Here is a 21,212-nt window from a genome sequence, read left to right on the forward strand (position 1 = left end):
AGTTGCTGCCATGTGATTGGCTGGTTAGAAATTTGCGTTAACGAACAGTTGGACAGGTGTACCTAATAAAGTGGCCAGTGAGTGTATTTGACCATTAAAATGTTTTTTTTTTTTTTTTACTTTTTATTTTTATACAGTAATAATAATACTAATTGAATAGACTGAAGGGGTTTTCGTAAACTTGCATATGACTGCTGATCTTTGTAGGTCAAACGTACATCGTCAGGTTTAATAAACATTTGCATTGTAACTAATATACATTGTAATTAGGATCGCTTTGTTGTTCGATATCTTTTAATGATTACTAAAAGTGCAAGTAAATTTGAAATATATTTCCCAAATGAGCGAAGACACTGGACAGTTTTGTACATTACTTGTGTATTAAGGAGTAGATTTTTGATTAGTTTGACAGCCAGTTTATGCCTTTTCAGCAGAATTTGTGTAAGATAAATGTCAGCATCACACTATGCTAGATTTATGATGCGTAATAAAAGAACTGATCAGTTTCAGAGGAAGCCCCACATAAAGCACTTTTCTACATAATCTTTGACTGATCTCTCTTGCATCAAAACAAACAATTCTTGCCAAACTGTTATGGTTTTTTTGTGGGGAACAAAGTTCAAATGTATTAAAACGAGTTTAAAAAGATTTGACTAACCTTTGTTCACTAATCCTGTCTGTTATATATATATTCTTACAGGTGTTTATACAAACGTTACCTCGTTGTATTGTATTGTATTGTATTGTAATTAGGGCTCGCAAAACCTCTAGCCCAAAGGCTTTGGAATATTATAGTTTCCAGTCGGGCTATCAAAAAATAATCCCCTCTGCTCGTTGTATCTTAATCGAATGAAAAATCGAGCCTATTTTAATGCTTTTTCGTTCTCTTACAAATTGGGTAATCATGGTGTGTCATTTTTACACATTGAAGAACCATTGCCAATATGTGTTTGAATTTGAGTTTGCAATAACAGTGTTGTCAAAAGAACCAGTATTTCTGTACCAAGTTGATACAAAATAAATTAAACGAAATAGCTAGGACTACCAGGTTTTCACATTATTTTTTTCAGGGACAATTAAATAAATAAATAAATAAACTTTGGCACCAAGCTGATAAAACAATATAACACTACATAATATAAAAAAATGAAAGACAGAGACAGACAGACATCTCCTCATACTTCAGCCTCCACATCAAAGTTCCTGAAAGCAAAGAACGTCAAGGTGCTATAGGATTGGCTAGGCCAGTCACCAGAATTTAACATTATTAAGCATGTCTGGGGTAAGATGGAGGAGGCATTGAAGATGATTCAAAACAATCTTGATGAACTCTGGGAGTTCTGCAAGAACGCCTTCTTTGCCATTCCAGATGACTTATTAACAAGTTTTTGGAGTCATTGCAGAGATGTATGGATGCAGTCCTCCAAGCTCATGGGAGTCATACACGATATTAATTCCACTGCACCATGACTTTATAATCTGTACTGTACATCATTTCTGTTAATTGTTAAGCAAAGTCAGACCTTACTGTCCTAATTAAATAATCAAAAATCAAGACATGATCATATTTTATTTTGGCAAAATAAGGGTAATCTAGAGGCCTTTGCCTTTCATAAGCCATTTCTGATACCAAATGATCGAATTGAAGTCAAGTTATTTGTTGTCAATTTATTATTTGTTGTTCCTAAAATTTGGATTGGCCGACAAGATTTTTTTCAGGTAGTGTATATGTAGGCTATAAAGATTTTTTTTCCCCCAATCAATAAACAATGTCTTTTCTATTCGGGCCACTTGAATTTTATTTCAGGCTACCAAAACTGAAGGATGCCTGTCCAAAAGGCTGCTAGGGATTTTGAAATTTTGCAAGCCTTGGTATTATGTATAATAATAATAATAATAATAATAATAATCATAATTATAATAAATAATAATAATAATTAGTATTTTTAACCAATATATGTTGATATATTGTTTTACCAACTACTGTAATTTGTTCCAGGATCACGATGTCCAGGAGGACAAGATCTTCCTGCTGTCTCTGCTGATGGCTGAGATGGGGGTTCATTCAGTGGCCTATGCTTTTCCCAAAGTGCGCATTATCACCACCGCCGTCGACAAGAAGGTTAACGATGAGTTTCACATTATTCCAGGAATAGGTAAGAAGAGCTCTTTCATCACCCAAAAACAAAACATTCCACATTCAGCACATCGTAATCAACATCCACTGTGTTGCAGGTAATTTTGGAGACCGTTACTTTGGGACCGATGCTCCTTCAGACTGCTATGAAAGCGATGAGGGAATGGACTACTGAGGTTATACGTGAGCAACTGTATCCGCATGCAATGGAGAAGGGAACATTTAAGCACTTAATCTCTTGACTGCTCTATTTAAACATAAGCCTTAGCCGCCTCTTGCTGCTGGTTTGATTTGCTACACGCATTCAAGGCAGGCCAAAACATCAACCGATCCCGATTTTGGAGATCATTTAAACCATTAGTGACCATTGCAGTTTGAACAGTTTTCACTTGAACTAAGAAATGAGTGGAGTTATTTCACTAGTTTGTTTATTGGTGTGTTTGAAATGATAAAATCTTTATAGTATGATTATACAGTTATATACTGTGCAAATCACGGCATATAAATAATTGATTGTGAGCGTGAGATGACTTCATGTTATCTTGTATGGCGTACATGTGCATTTGAAGTGTGTTTTTGAGCAAAGTAAAGAAACATTCACCTCCAGTTTTCAGCTTAAGTTTAATCTGCGTTTATTAAAGCATTGCTAATAATTTGCATACATGTTACTACCTTGTAAAATTTTAAGATACTGTTGCTTTACTGCATTACTGTAGCTCTGATTGTGAACAATATTGCTTTCTTTTTCCAATTGATACATGTCTTGAAGGCTGAAACGGATGTTAAATGTCTTTGTATTATTATTTTTTTTGTTGTATATAAAAAATGTGGGAAATTAATGAAAGATTAGTCCAAAGGATTATTATCTGCTTATCATTTAGCACTACAGTGCCACAGAGAGAAACCAAACTAGGTTTATAATTTACGTTGCAAACATTTTCTCTTAAATACTTGAATTTTAAAGTGTGTGTATAGTGTGTATTTATTTTTTTCACTTGTTTACTTGCCATTCCTGATTGAGTGGCATTGATTAGCATTGAGAATTTGAGAAATAATTACAAAGAACTTTGTGAAGGTCTTAAATTAAAAGAGAGATTGAATCATACATTTCTTCTGAAAGTAACAGTAATCATATGCATAAAACAATCTGTGATGCACTTAAGTTTACATGATCAAACAATAGTAGTTGATCACAGCTTCAACCTAGAGAGGAGTGTTGCACATTATTTCAGTGAAAATTAATTTGTCTATTTGGTCCCACTTGTCAAAATGTAAATCTGAAATGTACATCTTTGTCTCAGGACCCCTTAGCGCAGTGTTTCCCAACCCTGTTCCTGGAGGCACACCAACAGTACATATTTTGGATGTCTCCGTTATCTGACCCATTAACTTCAGGTTTTTGGGTCTCCTGATGTTATGATAAGTTGATTCAGGTGTGTTTGATTAGGGAGAGGTTGAAAATGTGTACTGTTGGTGTGCCTTCAGGAACAGGGTTGGGAAACACTGCCTTAGCGTAATATGTCTGTCTTTGGTTTGTGCTTTTCTATTTTCTATTTGTGCTTTTCTGTTCTGTGTAAAGTCATTTTATAGTTTGGTTATGTGATATTTTAAATAAAGCACAGTCAAATCTCAGTTTAGGATTTCAGATTTCAAGACATTTGCGATTAATACCTTTCTTTTTCGGTATATCTATCGAAACATGTGTAGTGAATGGTTTTGTAAGTGTGTGATTCTCATGGTTTATCCGTTTACAAGTTTCAAACTGACCTCCAGAGCTGCAAGCCATTCCACTTGTGAACATGTTGTGTCTGTATTAAAAGCGCAATAAAATATCTTGTGCCTAACTAAAACTATGTTCCTTTTTCTCTTCAATGAGGTCAAAGATGTGAATGTTGAAAGTTTAAACCAGAGATGGCCAAACTAGGGCCTGCGGGCCAAAGTTGGCCCAGGGTAACAGTCTGAGAAGAGAATGATGGGAGGGTTGGGGGCAAATGCCTTTAACTGATACTGTTATGTTTTAATTTTAAAATAACATAGCCTTTTTTGATTGTTTTTTTTTTTTTTTTTTGAGCAACAAAAAAAAAAAGCAAACTAAAATTAAGACATCAAATCAAGGCAAAAACAGGTACAGCTTAACTAGTGTATTGAACTCCATTCTGTTATAAATTGAATTGTTTTTCCTGTTATAAATTCAATATAATATATATATTTAAATCAGCACCAGTTAATATAAAGCAGTGTTTTCTAGTTATTTTTAAATTAGGTTTTATTATTATTTTATTGTAATACAGTTTGGTATATTTACCTTCGGCCCACAGCCCTCAATCAAATCCTTCATAAGAAAAAGTTTAGGCATTCCTGCTTTAAACTGTATGTCTTGTGTGGTGTCCCTAGTTTTCCAAAATAAAATTCTTTTACTCAATGCGTATCGTGACTAGTTGATATAATTCGAACTATTATACATGTTCTTTTTTGAGATGCTTTAAAAATAATTATTAAAAATATATTTTAAACATTTCCATTATAGCAACTACTTTAATAACATTAACTAGCTTTTTGTCTGGGGTTTCCCTATTGTTTCCTCTAACGTTAATGACTTTTATTTTGAAATGGCCACGTTCGCTTGCTTCACAACACAGTCGAGCGTCAACTAATGTTGACTTGTGTAAAATGAGTTGAATCGGGTCAACATGGACTAGGCTAAATGAGTTTGTTTAGTGTTTAAAATCGCGTTTTCTGAAGTTCTCTCTTTTTTTTCTTTTGACTGCTGTGTTTGAAAACAGGAGATAACCTGCTGTAATTGTAGCAACACAAGCATCTCTTTGACGCATTGTTTGACATCTCTTTACGTGAAAAGGTAAGAATGCACTTTAACTTCTTTAAAAGGTCTAATTTAAGTCACGAAATAAAACTGACGTTAACTGTGCGCGAGTTGTACATTTAAAGCAGCGTTAATGCTTATTTACTATGCACTCGGGAGAAGACCGCAAGAAGTTATATGACATATAGAAAATTAAAAATGTGAAGTGAATGACACGTTGTTTGTGTTGTATTTAAATATAGTAAGCAACCGAATTATTGTTATCCGTTTTTTAAAATGAAATATTCGTTTTGTTTTTAAGATTGAAAATATATGGTACGGCCACGCGCACAGCACGCGCCTTTGATCAGCGAGAGCGCGCGTTTGGTGACTTTAAAGAGCAGTAACTTTTACAGAGAATATTGCACTTTCGTATGTCGTGACTGTAATGGTTTCATCATTGTAACTTCATTGCATTATTTAAATTGATCTGCTATGTATTTATGTTGTTTTGCGCTATTTAAATTATAAATATAATGTAATGAAAAATTAAAAAATATATTTGTCGTAGCAACTCCTAATCCAAACTGCATATATTGCGCAATAGGTATTACTTTATTATTGTAACAAATCTAAAAATGTATTAAAATACTGAGTCTGTATTATACCGATTTTGGCATTTGGAGAAATTTATTACATTATAAACTTTGTTACAGATTGGTTTTCTTTTACAGTCCATTGAGCTATCTAGGAAATGCGTTCTGTTGTTTTGATTGAACAAGTTTGAATTAAAATATTATTATTATTATTATTATTATTATTATTATTATTAAGAAATCCAAAGAATTAATGTTTCCAGATATATCAAGAGTTCGTTCATTAATTTTTCTTACTTAGTCCCTGATTTAGCAGGGGTCTTCACAGCGGAAGTTTTATGCAGTGGATGCCCTTCCAGCCACAGCACTGGGAATATTTAGTAGTTTAAATGTTAGTAGTATTAAATATTCTAAATTATTATTTGGCAAATAAATTATTTTGTTTTATATTATTATTTGATGTATAGTTTTATTACATAATATAATATTTACAGTACTGTAGTTAAGTTATTTACTCACGTATTTACTTATTTTGTTTTCAATTGTGTTATATTTATCAAGTTCATTTCAATAACCAAAATTCAAAACCCATACTATTGCATGTTTATATTTCCTATTGAAGAAGTATTAAAAAAATTAAATGCACTAATTTGTAGTTATTTTATTTTATCGTTTTATTAATTAATGAATAATTTTTTTAATGCTTTTTCCCCAAATATATTCTTGGACCACTGCTTTGGATCCCAGTCTGAAAAACCCCTCACATAATGTTTTTAACATGGTGTGCAGGGGCAGACTGGCCATAAGGAGCACCGGGACATTTCCCGGTGGCGTGACTGTCAATTGTAAATCTAAACCCCAACCACTCTTCACTTACCTATTGCTGCAGCTTAGGTGGCCCCAGGTAAAATCTTGCCTGGGCGAAAATACTGTCTCAGTCCCCCACTGATGGTGTGTGACAGATTATAGTTTCTGCCTCAGTGTTTGGCAAAACTGCACAAATTAGTTTTTTCCACTTTAATGCCAATTTTAGCATGAAAAAAGTATATATTAAATGTACATCATAAACAATCTGTTGTTTATGTGCCTAAGTGGTTTCAACCTGAAAGAAGTCATCAGTCTATGAAGAATGCCACCAAAAGCATATTATGATTGTAATAAAATTGTTATAAATATTTTAATAAACGACACAATGTTTAATGCATTTATAATTTCAGAAAACATGCCCCCCCCCAGAGAACTATGGATGACTATATAAATATGCAAATATATAAATGACTGAGTAAATAAATCCATAAATCCCTGCATAAATAAAATAATAATTAAATAAAAATGCAAATAAATAAATGTAAATAAAAATCCACAAATTCCTGCAGAAAATTTTTTATAAATAATCAATAGTGTGGCAGTTAAATAATTAAATAAATTACAATAGTTGCGTATTTACTTTTCCTCAGCTCAACATGCTAATGAGAGACTGTCTGTCGACCATTAGAAGGCAGTTTTTATGCCATTTTCGTTGATTGTTAGAAAAATTTTGCATTAGATTTGTACATATTTATTTATTGTTTTCTCAGGTGTCGTCCTCCATAGAGAACAAGCCCACTGATAAAATAATGTGCATTATAATGCATCTTATAAATGGATATTGGGTTTATGTATTTTTTTTTCTCTAATAACTCATAATGTGATTTTATGTAAATATTATTCTAGCAAACTTCAAATTAAAACTATCACTGGTCATCTTTTTCTATCTCTGCAGCAGTTTCCATTGCAGTAATTTAACTGTCCGCTGTTTTCCTTTCGTAGACTTTGTCTCATGGCGGGTCTTTGGAGATCTTATCAAGCTCTGATGGCCAAACATCCATGGAAGGTACAGATTATAACTGCTGGTATGTGCCTTTTTTTCCTTTTTTCCCCCCATGTAGTTGATGTTTCCAATTCTCTTTAGGTCAACTCTATCTCAGACACTACAGATTAAATGTTTACCTTTCTTGTTTGCACTATCACTTCTTCACAGCATGATTATTTTTGATCCTGAATAATTAATCAGCCACATAACAACGGAAACCTCCCTAAGCAGCAGTTTGTTTAGTTGTTTGCTTGAACTTTGTCACTGTGGGTTTTATATAGATTAAGGGAGGAAAGTCTATTTCAGGATGTTGGTTTTGGTTGTAATTTTTACTCATAATGAACCAGGAATTCATTATATTTTCATCTAAAATTTCATTTTGAAGGTAATAATCCTACCTCAAATTAAGAATTGTATTTATTTATTAATTCATTGCTGTAAATACACCTTTTTGCCAGGAGATGGCAGCACAGAACAGCTTAAAGTCTAGTGTTTTACGGAGTTGTCCTTCTGAAGTCTTTGGACGCATCTAGGCCTGTCACATTAATCAATATATCGACATATCGTGCAATTCTTTGAGATGACCCCAATCATTTTTGCTGTTGCAATATATAATTACAAATTCCTGAATAACGTTAAAGCCATTTTGCAATGACTTTTAATGTCATTTCTGCCTCACAGGTGTCAATTTAATAGTATATAAATATAATAGGACATTTACATTTTTAACATCAAATTAGAGAATCTAAATATCCTTAAGAGTGCTAAGTGTTTATGGCTATTTGCATTATTATGACGTTATATAATTATTATATAATTAGTGGGATAAAATGATCTCAATATGACAATAATAACACTTATCGCAACAATTTTTGTGACAATATATCGCACAACAAAGATCCCTTATTCTGACAGATGCTGACTATGCGTCTCAATCAGCTCTTCAAGTTGTGTATCAGTAAGTCATGTACACAAGTTCGGCAGAAAGGAGCTTGGTTGACTACAGTGGTACACTGATAGTGACATGAGAACGTCAGAACTGAGAGTTTTCACATAAATTGGGAGCACTTTACACTGTAAAAATGCTGTGATTCAGAAAATTCCTTCATATTGTCCCAACACAAATTGATTAAGTTACCTTAAAAGTGGATTAAACATAAATTAAGTTGTGCCCCAAAAAAACACATCAATTGCATGTATTCAGCTCATTTTAAATAAGTAGTTTGAACAAGCAGCAAGAATCATTTTTAGTGTAAGTCACTCTATAACTACTTATTACATCGCTTTTATTAAGATATTACATTTTTATTAAGTATGATCTAATTCTACATCCCTAATCCTACCAAAAACCATAGCTTTAACCATACTTACTATTAATTAGCAGTTAATTCGTTTATTGAGGTAATAGTCTTAGTTAATGGTTTGTCAACAGAACGAATTGTGACTTATGATAAAGTGCTACCTATAATTTTTTAAGTACATTATAGAAAATAATTTGCTTGCTTCATACACAAGCAACATTTCAACTAGAGCTGCATGATATTGGAAAAATCTGACATTGCAATATTTTTTTTTTCTTTGCAATTCATATTGCAATATGAATACAATTTCACCAGATGACTTAACTCTATTTGCTAAGTCATTCATTTAGATTAATTGAGAGGATATATATATATATATATATATATATATATATATATATATATATATATATATATATATATATATATATATATATATATGTTATTTATTGTATATATATATGTTATTTATTGTATATATGTTATTTATTGTATATTATTTATTATATACATGTAATAAACAAACTAAACACAATGGAGCAAAGATTAAGTGACATAATTTGTGGTTTTCTGGGGTGTCTAACAGTATTCAGGTAAATTAATTGAATTTAAATGTAAAATAACAGTGAATAGGTCTTTATAATTAAAAAAAATCCAATAAAAATAATCTTTATTAGTTACAAACTGTTCAATTTCTTGATTCTAGATTTAAGATGCATATTTTGTGTCTCTAAAATGTGTATAAAGTTTCAGCTCAAAATATCCATCAGATTAATTATTTTACCTTTCTCAATCTAAAAAAATTGAGCTGTTAGGACATTGTAGCTGTTTTTGTTGACTGTCCTTTAATGCAAATGAGCTAGTACTCCCCACCCACCATCTCCACATGCATGTCAGAGCTATTAGAGATCACGCACCATTACTCTGATAGGTGTAGCCTTCACGTAGATAAACAGCAGAGTGACAGACAAGAATCAAGCAGATCTCCCTTACTACAGTAAGAACTTTCACAATGGTTATTTGGTATATTTGTTGTGAAGTTTATTCAAGCCTTTCTGCAATGATGAGGCACACACAATGTCGTTACACACACAGACACACACACACGTAGCTTTGCACTGTTTTGCAAATGTGACAGAATACATGTTAATATCCACTGCTGTATGGATATCCGTTATGTTCATGTACAAAATAAATCTGATTTAACATGCACAAACCAGGATTGTCTTCTTTTATAATTGTACAGACATGCGGCTGTGGTGATGAATTACGTAGGAATTTTACTATCTTTATTACAAACTTGCACTGTTTAAAAAACGTTTTAAACTTGTAAAACTCACTCTTGAGGTGCAGATGATCACAGAGAGCTGAACAGATCTTTTAATCCCAGTTGCTTTGTGCACGTCCTGTCTTGTTGATATGATTATATGCGTTAGTGGAGACATGCTAATATGTGTCTGTCAATCAATTTGGTGGGTGAGGAAACTGCAGTAAGTCACGTTGTGGTCGGCCTCAGAATTGCAGGGATTTGAATCCTATTTCAATGCTAGTAAATTTAAAAAAAGAGACTTAATGTGTTTCTATCACTCCAGTATGACTGTGGACACACTATACATACACACAGTTCTGTCCAAACAGCTTACAAAAGATGATTTTCATCATAGGTGCCCTTTAAAAGTCTTAAATTTGAAAATCTGCAGAAACCCAGTCAATTTACAATGGAAACGTTTTAAAAGGTACATTAAGTCAAAAACGCTAATCATTGAAATGAAGCAGTTTGAGTGGAAAATTTTCCGTAATTATTTCAGAGTGATTTTGCTTGAGTTTTGCAGTTAAAACCGATAATTACTTTATTTGATTCCTAAGCAAAGACGGACGCCAGGATTTTATTTGAAAACAATCACTAATTTGGGGGCTTCGTTATAGCTGACGCCAGTGAGGCCAAATTTACACACTTCAGCTTTAATTTGATGTGTGATTACTGCGCATTAACTAATCAGAGGCGATTGACTGCTGCCTCTTCACCTGGTTTAACAATACGAGTGAACGAGAGCGCACTTTATTGTTAATCAATGAGTCTGCTCAGACACACCGCTGGTGTGCGTTATGAGTCACTCAAACTCTAGCATTAGGATTAATTAGTTCTTGGCCAGACTGGCGCTGACAACTTGGCCAAAATGCTTCAAATCACCAGCAGCCTTGTGTGGCGCTGAGCGGTTGAGGATGCAAGTTTATGTAATCAAGATTACAGACATAAGCTGTGATTCATCGCCTTTGTTTTGCAGAGGACTTGAATATTTATAGAAACTTCTGCAGCCCTATGGGTGTAGGTTTAATATTAGACAGCAAGATGCTTTAAATGAGAGTGAAGAGGGGTGGTTTTAAAAAAGTGAATAATAGCAGGCTGCTTTCACAGTGATGTGGCCCTGTGCTTTTTCACTGGGCAAGGGACATGATTCCACTAAAACTTGGCCAGTGAGTTGGATTTTATAAAATTCTTTAATTTTATTATACACTCAGGTATGTTAATAAATAGACACAATTAGGGCTGCACAATATATCGTTTCAGCATCGATATCGCAATGTGTGAGTCCACAATAGTCACATCGCAGGGATCTGCAATGTAGTCGGGATTATAGTTGATTAGATATTTCAGTTAACAACATAGTGGAGTCATCTCAAGGTTTATTATTTACATGTGTTATTAAGGCCTGTTATTGTAAGCATTTCAAGCAAATTTAAGCCATTTGGGCACAATAAATTAAATGTTTGTAGCTTAAAGATTACATCATATTATTATTTACTCAATGAAACTGCTAAAATGTTGTTGTTGTTGTTGTTGTTGTTGTTGTAATTATTATTATACAGTGATTATTTAATTTCTGTTTCTGAATACTGTTTGACTCCCCAGAAAAATCATCAATAATTGTTTATTTGAACTTTGCTTGTCATTTTTTTTATTATATTTTATACAGATAATGCTCCCTTATAGTAATCAGTCCCAAACTGATATATGAATTATGAATTATGAATACTTTAGCTTTTTTCTTAGCTATTCAAGTCATCTGGTCAAATTGCAATTATATCTCAAAATACATCACAGTAAATGAAAATATTGCAATGCCAGTTTTTTCCAATATCGTGCAACAATTATTTTAGATTTTTTTTATGCAAACTATGATTTTTTTTTTCACAAATCTTCCAAGTATAGTTTATAGTTTAGAATGTTTTTTTAAATAATTATTTGTGTACTTTATATAATAATAATCATCTTTACTGTCATTTTTTCAGTTTAATGCATTTAAAAAATGCATGACATCAAACGTTATAAAGTGCTTTTTTGTTTTTATTAATTGTCATCTTTCGCAGCTAATTCTTTAAATGTATTACTATGTTCAGTTAGATTAATAATAATACACGATTATTTTATATTTATTTTCATATATTTTTATACAAGCTGTGATTTATTAATTTTTTTTCTTTACAGTTCTTTCATGAATGGTACAGTATTTTTTAAAAGAATTTGAAAATTTTATAAAATTAAAAAATCTTTACTTGTTATGTCACTTGTTATCAGTTTAATGCAATACAAATCTATTAATGACATCAAACGTTATAAAGGGCTGTTTTTGTTATTAATTAAATGTATGATCTGTTGTAGCAATTTTTTCTTTTTTAAATGCGTTCAGTTAGATTAATAAAAAGACACATTTATTTTATATTTATTTCTTCTATATATTTTTATGCAAACTGGAATGTTTTTATTCACAGTTCTTTCATAATTAGTGCAGTATATTTAAAAAAGTTAATATTTTATATAATGATAAAATAATTTTTATAATGAAAAAAATGTCACTTGTTATTAGTGTAATGCTGTAAAGTTATCTTTTAATGAGATCAAACGTTATAAAGGGCTATTTTTGTTGTTATTAATTAAATGTGTGCCCTTTCATAGCAAATTCTTTAATTTTAATAATGCATACAATTAGATTAATAAGACACAATTATTTTATATTTATTTACAAATGTTCTTATGCAAATTGGATTTTTTTTTACAATTCTTTTATGAATATACAGTATGTTTTAAGTAATTAGAAAATTTTATATAATAATAAAAATCTTTACTGTCACTTGTTATCAGTTTACTTCATTTAAAAAGTTATTAATAACATCAAACTTTTTTTAATAATAATGTCATCTTTTGTGGCTAATTCTTTAATTTTATTAATTTGTTCAGTTAGATTAACATTAAGATAAATATTTATCATTTATTTATACATATTTTTATGCTAACTGTGATTTATTTTTTATAATTCTTTCATGAAAAGTACAGTATTTTTAATAATTTGGATATTTTATATAATAATAAAAATCTTTAGTGTTATGAGTTTGATTCATTAAAAAATCTATTACACTGACAAACATTATATAGGCATATTTTTGTATTAATTATGGCATCTTTCGTAGCTAATTCTTTACATTTATTAATGTTTGGTTAGATTAACAGACACGATTACTTTATTTTTATTTATACATTTTTTTATGCAAACTGTTTTTTTCAAAATACTTTCATGAATAGAACAGTATTTTTAAATAATTTAAATATTTTATATAATTATAAAAAATAGCATCACTTTTATTAGTTTAATTAAAATGATTAATGACATCGGATTGTTTATGTTTTATTAATTAAATGTGTCATCTTTCATAGCAAATTCGTAGCAAATTCTTTCATTTTATTAATGCTTTTATTAATAGTTTCATTAATAAGACACAATTATATTAGACATATTTATTTCACAATTATATCTATTTTTCACAATTTTTTCAAGAATTCTACAGTATTTACGACACAACTAGTTCTATTCAAGCAAACTGTGATACTTTTTTAAGTATGTTTTCATGAACAATACAGAATAATTATAAATAATTAGAACATTTTAAATAATCTTAAATATTTTCAAACTTAAATTTATAATAAGTTCAGTTAGATCAATAATAAGACACAATTATTTTATATATTTTTTATATATAGATTTATTTTATATATATTTTTTCACAATTCTTTCAAGAATTCTACAGTATTTGTTTAAGACACAACTATTTTATATTTATTCAAACTGTGATACACATAGATAGAACAATACAGAATAATTATAAATAATTTGAATATTTTAAATAATTTGAATATTATTTGTAAATATAAAAATCTTTACTGTCATTGTTATCAGTTTAATGCATAACAAAAATGATTTATGACATCAAACGTTATAAAAGTTTTTTCTTTTCATTTCTATTATTAACACGTTCAGTTAAATTAATAATCACTAATATTTCAAGAATAATACAGTACAATAATAGTGTAAGTATGTGTATATATATATATATATGTGTGTATATATATATATATATATATATATATATATATATATATATATATATATATATATATATATATATATATATATATATATATATAACATATAATACAGTCAATTTGATGCATTAAAAACTGTTCATGACATCAAACATTATAAAGGCCTATTTGTAGTTTTTTTTTTTATTAAATGTGTTATTTTTTCATTTTTGCACAATTCTTGAAAGAATAGTACAGCATTTAAAAAAATAATAATATTAATACATATTTTATATAATAATACCAATCTTTACAGTCACTTTTTATCAGTTTAATGCATTTTAAAATTATTAATGACCTCAAACTTTTGAACAGTTTGTCATCTTATGTAACCCATAATCATCATAGATTCATTAAAAACTCTTGCATCATCTCACTAGATTAGGTTAAACGTTTTATAAAAGTTTATATCACAGGACATTCAAAGCTATTCGCATCCTCATTGAATACCCTGTTAAGCACACTTGACAGAACACTAGTACAGACTGATAGGAATGTTTTCCGTTTGCATGTTTTGCGACTAACAGTGCATAATTGACACACCTCGGCTTTAACAATCACGCTTGGTTGATGTGACAAATGGATTTATTTATAACGGGTACCGATGCGAAGAGGAAGAGATTAATGAGCGAATGAATAAATGAATGAATGGATGGGGGATGAAGACGCTACATTTCCGTTTTCAAGTCATTAGCGATGCATTAACCCCCATAATCTGAGCTAAATCTAGAAAAAAATCAATGTCATCCAATGAGGGCAAATCTGAGCGAACAGGGGGGCTTGGATGTGTTTACCGTAGCTCAGGTAAGCCCTGTCACTGCGGTCTCATCAACTAAATGGGGAAGGGTTGCCCGCTGGTCCCTGCGGAGAACGTGCGGGATACGGATAGATCCCTGCCAAATTGATCACAGATAATTTCACTAAGCAGAAGATGCGTCAGTCAGGGCCCGCTGCTCCCTGGAGACTCGCGCTCAAGGACAGACGCTGAGAAGTGTTGTGCTGACATAAGCATATTTATAGAGGCATTTAGCATAGATGAGTGCCATACAACAGTTGGCAGGAGCTGCAGGGCAGATTGCACCTGAGCGTGTGGTAAATTGGGTTTTATTTGGCACTGCAGAATGACAAACGCGACTGTGTTTATGGTTGGATGGGGTCGGCGTCTTTGTTAGGGTTCAAAAATCGGACATTGCCATATTTTGTTTTTCTGCGATATGTATTGAGATGTGAATACAATTTCACTAGATAAATTAAACAGCTCTATTTGGAAAGAATTCATTTATTTAGATTGATTTGGATGCTCCACACTTTCAGAAAGAAAGGTAGCTGTCACTGCGGCTGTACCCTATCAAAAGGTATTTATTCCTAAGGGGTCCTTATTGGTACATCAAATCTGCATATTAGTACCTAAATGTATCTAAAATGTCAATTTGAATTACCATTATAGACCCTTTAGGTACAAATCTAATCTTCTGAAAGTGTAGTCTTTTTTTAATGTATTACCTCTTCATTAATTATAATAAATTGCAAGCATATACACCCACCGGCCACTATATTAGGTACACATGTCCAACTGCCCCTTAATGCAAATTTCTATCATCACATGGCAGCAACTCAGTGTATTTAGTCGTGTAGACATGGTCAAGAGGATCTGCTGCAAACAGAGCATCAGAATGGCGAAGAAAAGTGATTTAAGAGACTTTGAACGTGGCATGGTTGATGGTGCCAGACGGGCTGGTATGAGTATTTCAGAAACTGCTGATCTACTGGAATTTTCATGCACAACCATCTCTAGGGTTTACAGAGAATAATCTGAAAAAGAGAAATATCTAGTGGTCGATGCCTTGTTAATGCCAGAGGTCAGATGAGAATGGCCAGACTGGTTCGAGCTGATAGAAAGGCAACAGTAACTCAAATAACCACTCGTTACAACCGAGGTATGCAGAAGAGCATCTCTGAACACACAACACGTCCAACCTTGAGGAGGATGGGGTACAGCAGCAGAGACCCACACCAGGTGCCGCTCCTGTCAGCTAAGAACAGGAAACTGAGGCTACAATTAACACAGGCTCAACAAAACTGGACAATAGAAGATTGGAAAAACGTTGCCTGGTCTGATGAGTCTCAATTTCTGCTGCGACATTCAGATGGGTCAGAATTTGGCGTCAACAACATGAAAGCATAGATCCATCCTGCCTTGTATCAACAGTTCAGGTTACTGGTGTGGGGGATATTTTCTTGGCACACTTTGGACCCATTAGTACCAATTGAGCATCCTGTCAATGCCACAGCCTACCTGAGTGTTGTTGTTGCTGACCATGTCCATCCCTTTATGACCACAGTGTAACGACCACAGTGTACCATGTCATAAAGCGTGAATCATCTCAGACTAGTTTCCTGAACATGACAATGAGTTCACTGTACTCAAATGGCCTCCACATTCACCAGATCTCAATCCAATAGAGCACCTTTGGGATGTGGTGGAATGGGAGATACACATCATGGATGTGCAGCGAACAAATCTGCAGTAACTGTGTGATGCTATCATGTCAATATGGAGCAAAATCTCTGAGGAATATTTCCAGTACCTTATTGCATCTATGCCATGAATGATTAATGCAGTTCTGAAGGCAAAAATGTGTCCAACCCAGTACTAGTAAGGTGTACCTAATAAAGTGGTTGTAGAAATTCAACAGAGAAAAGATAAAAGTTAAATAAATAGTGCATTATGGTTTCTGGGGAGAAACTAAAAAAATCCAATGTAAAATTACATGTTTTTCAATGTATAAGTCATTCAAACAAATGAATATTTATTAAAGTTACATATTTATTGCATTTATTAAAGTACTTTTTTTGTGTCAAAATTGTCAGTCAAAATACAGATGATAAACTTTCACTCTATTGTGGTTAAACTCTGCAGTGACTCTGCTGATTCATGTGTTCTGAGTTGTGTGTCCGATTAACTATAATAGTATAACTGTATTAACTAATTTCCAACACAACATTGCATATCCTGTGATGTGACTCTTTGTGGATGTGCACGCTGCGATATTGATTCTAAAACCACATATTGTTCAGGCCTACTGTAGTCTTTGTTAAAGTTGGTTGACGGACATTTTTTGCTCTGAATTTGCTGCTTTCTTGGTAACGTTAAAAAAATTTATGGTTAATATTTTAAATGTCTAAACCATTTTTTAGCCCATCATGATTTGCTTTCAGAAGCAGGCAAATCTCTAATTTTGATAATATCAATAATGGTATTCAATATTGCCAGTAAAACTATCAAAGCCGATTCACCCTGCTTTGACTGAACTCTTGAAATGTCTAATTTACTCGATCCTAATGGTCTGAGTGATCTGTTAGGTTTGTCTTCAGTGAGCATATCTGACAAGTATGTATTGTGATGTCCTAGACCATTTAGTGATTTATAGGCAAGTAATAATACTTTAAAATCTAAAGATCAGTGTAAAAACCTGAGGACAAGTGTGATGTGCTCTGATTTCCTGGTTCTGGTCAGAATCCTGGCCGCAGTGTTCTGGATGAGCTGCAACTGTCTGACTTTTTGGGAAGGCGGTGAGGAGTCCATTACAGTAATCCACCCTGCTGCTGATGAAAGCATGAACATGTTTCTCACTAGAAACAAAGCATCTTATTCCTGCAATGCTTTTTGAGATGTTAGTATGCTGATTTACTTACTTCTTTGACATGACTACTGAAACCTTAATGCAATTTAAAGGCTCAATTAGGTTAACTCAGCAAGTTGGGTTAATGTTGTTGGTTCTGTAAATTCTAAAGGAGGCTAATAATATTGACCCTAAAATAATTTTTTGCATACTTTAAAATGTTTTTATTCTAGCCAAATTAAAAGAAATAATACTTTTCCTATTTTTCCCTACACATTATTGGAAATGCCGTGAAAATTTCACTTTACCAGAGCAAGGAATATTTCAAACATTCACAGGACGGCTATTAAATTTGTCTTCTACTGTATTTATATATAGACATTCATTGCTTAAAACAAAATAACAGATTTTTATTGTTAATTTTAAATCAATGTTGTTGTTGTTTATTAGGATGATATTAGGAAGCATATGTCTCCCTCAGAGCACAATGTTTTTAACGGATTTTTAAGGAGTTTACTCTTCCATGCTTCTTAACATGTTAGCGTCAAGTGAAACTAAGAAGTGGAAAACACAAGTGTTTATTATCACCTCACAACATGCACTTATCTCCTACTCCACCTCTGGTCTACTGCTGCCAACCATGATCAATAAGCTGCTGCTGTTTTTTTAAAAAAAATGACCCAGTAAAAGCATGGTGGCTCATTCCAACCTGCTATACTAGATTATTAGTCTTTCCTTGACATTTTATGAAAAGGTTAGGTCACTTAAAAGGGGCTACGTGGCCTCGCTGGGTTTTGTCGTTAAGGCAGAATGTCCTTTGTAAACCATGATATTTGGGCAAGTGCGAGGAAGCAGCTGTCCTCTAAATTTAAAAGCAGTTGCATTTTTTTTATTATTATTTGTAGCTCAGTTTCTTCCTTCTGACAGTTCTGTATTTGGATACAGAAACATTTTTTTAAGGATCCTGCAATTTAAGCAGTCAAGATGAAATGTAATGAGTGACAGACACCGCGTGTGTTTAGAGAGGGTGTTGATGCAGAAACGTTGCTGTCACAGCTTGACTTTATATAGCTTTTTCAGTAGCATACACAATAGAGAAAACATGGTTGATGTGATGGTTGATGCTGTAGGTCTGAGCCTGGGTGAATATAAATTAAAGTAACTATATGTACAGTTGAAGACAAAACTATTAGTCTTTTTTTACCTCTTTGTGTGAGACACATTTACGACCTTGCCTACTGCAGCATGGGAGAATCGGAAGCTTCGAAAGCAGTATCTATCTATCTATCTATCTATCTATCTATCTATCTATCTATCTATCTATCTATCTATCTATCTATCTATCTATCTATCTATCTATCTATCTATCTATCTATCTATCTATCTATCTATCTATCTATCTATCTCTATCTCTCTATCTCTATCTCTCTATCTCTCTATCTCTCTATCTATCTATCTATCTAACTCTATCTGTCTATCTTTCTATCTATCTATCTATCTATCTATCTATCTATCTATCTATCTATCTATCTATCTATCTATCTATCTATCTATCTGTCTGTCTGTCTGTCTATCTATCTATCTATCTATCTATCTATCTATCTATCTATCTATCTATCTATCTATCTATCTATCTATCTATCTATCTATCTATCTATCTATCTATCTATCTATCTATCTATCTCTATCTCTCTGTCTCTCTATCTCTATCTCTCTATCTCTCTATCTCTCTATCTATCTATCTATCTATCTATCTATCTATCTATCTATCTATCTATCTATCTATCTCTCTCTATCTCTCTCTATCTCTCTATCTATCTATCTATCTATCTATCCATCTTCGATCTATCGTTGTCATTCCATCTATCCATCCATCTTTCTATCATTCTGTCTCTTTCCATTGTCTGTCTGTCTGTCTGTCTGTCTGTCTGTCTGCCTATCTATCTTATCGTTCTGTCATTCCATCCATCTATTATTTTGTCTATCGTTCCTCCCATCCATCCATCCATCCATCCATCCATCCATCCATCCATCCATCCATCCATCCATCCATCCATCCATCCATCCATCCATCCATCCATCCATCCATCCATCCATAATAAATTCTAGTCAAAATACACAAAAATGTTTATTATTTTAAAACATTATTATAATATTTTATTAAGGTAAATTATTATGGACTCTTATGTGTTTCTCAGGAGCGGAAGTCATCATAGTTGGGTATGGTATGGAATGGAATTTGAGTGGCAGAGCACAACAATTATTTTTTTACAATCCTATTTGCTGAAATAATAATAGAAAATCTTGACGATGGTGTTATCAAGACTTTGATAAAAAAAAATTGAGTGAGACTGATGACGGCAGCCAGAGGAGAGAACAACGTCAAATTAATGCAACACTGCATTACAAATGTGTCACATAAGCGGTAATTAGTTTTTTGATGGTAAGTTGATATAATACATATATATTAAATAAATATATATATGTAATATATAATACATAAATAGATATAAATGTTCATACTTTTTAAAAAAGAATCTAAATATTAAAAACCTTCACGGATTGAAGATGCTGATGACCGTTAAACATGTTGTAACAGTCTTGTGAAAAGGGTCCATTATTATTATTTTTGATCTCGAGAACCATTGTCTTGCAAATTCCTGGAGGGACTAGATTGTGCACTTGTGTTTTACTCAGGCCATACTATGAACTCAGTGGTATTTTGAAGAAAGAGATCATCTCGAAGCGGTGTTAGTCTCACAAACCCACTGCTGGTACCATCAGTCCAGTGCCAGTGTACACTTAGTCATGGCATTACACTGACTCACTGTGTCTGTGTTTGTGGCGAAACACTCGGCCACTGCTCATCAGTTGCTGTAGTTTGTAAAAGCGACCAGCGAATCCTGCTTGTTGTTTCTCTAAGAGATCAAAAAAGGCTGTGTTTGTGTGGGGTTGAGCGAAAGCGTGACAGTCTTTCTGTTGGTGCATCGCCCCGCTGTGCCCGTTAACAACCTGCTGGAGAGACACCAGAATTCCCAGCATCCTCCTCTCTGAGGTATTTCATCTCACGCCGCCCTCCTGCTATGGCCTGCTGTGCACAATAGTAGCTTCTCTCTAAAGATAGTTGTGTGTTTCTAACAATGACCTCACTTATTATTCATTCATTAATTTATGTATTTATCTGTCTGTCTGTCTGCCTGCCTGCCCGCCCGCCCATCCCTCCGTCCGTCCGTCCGTCCGTCCATCCATCCATCCATCCATCCATCCATCCGTCTATCTGTTTGTCTGTCCGTCCGTCCGTCCATCCGTCTATCTATCTATCTATCGTTCAGTCTTTCTGTCTGTCTGTCTATCTATCGTTCATTCTGTCTATCTATCGTTCATTCTGTCTATCTATCGTTCATTCTGTCTATCTATTGTTCTATCTATCTATCGTTCATTCTGTCTATCTATTGTTCTATCTATCTATCTATCTATCTATCTATCT

General features: G+C 32.7%; 2 protein-coding genes across 2 annotated transcripts in view; both read left to right on the forward strand.

Moving 5' to 3' along the window:
• Nucleotides 1-3,987, forward strand: part of si:ch211-243j20.2 (uridine-cytidine kinase-like 1) — a 50,400-nt gene extending 46,413 nt beyond the window's left edge. The window contains 2 exon segments of the mRNA XM_056481103.1: nucleotides 2,000-2,156; nucleotides 2,236-3,987. Of these exon segments, the coding sequence (XP_056337078.1) occupies nucleotides 2,000-2,156; nucleotides 2,236-2,312 (234 nt within the window). The 3' untranslated portion in view covers nucleotides 2,313-3,987.
• A 777-nt stretch (nucleotides 3,988-4,764) lies between these two features.
• The window catches only part of mpv17 (mitochondrial inner membrane protein MPV17), a 46,683-nt gene continuing 30,235 nt past the window's right edge, over nucleotides 4,765-21,212 (forward strand). The window contains exons 1-2 of the mRNA XM_056445529.1: nucleotides 4,765-4,994; nucleotides 7,343-7,425. Coding sequence (XP_056301504.1) covers nucleotides 7,353-7,425 — 73 coding nt within the window. The 5' untranslated portion in view covers nucleotides 4,765-4,994; nucleotides 7,343-7,352. The remainder of the gene's footprint in view (nucleotides 4,995-7,342; nucleotides 7,426-21,212) is intronic.

Source organism: Danio aesculapii, chromosome 20 (assembly GCF_903798145.1).
Source record: "Danio aesculapii chromosome 20, fDanAes4.1, whole genome shotgun sequence".
Lineage (NCBI taxonomy): Eukaryota > Metazoa > Chordata > Actinopteri > Cypriniformes > Danionidae > Danio > Danio aesculapii.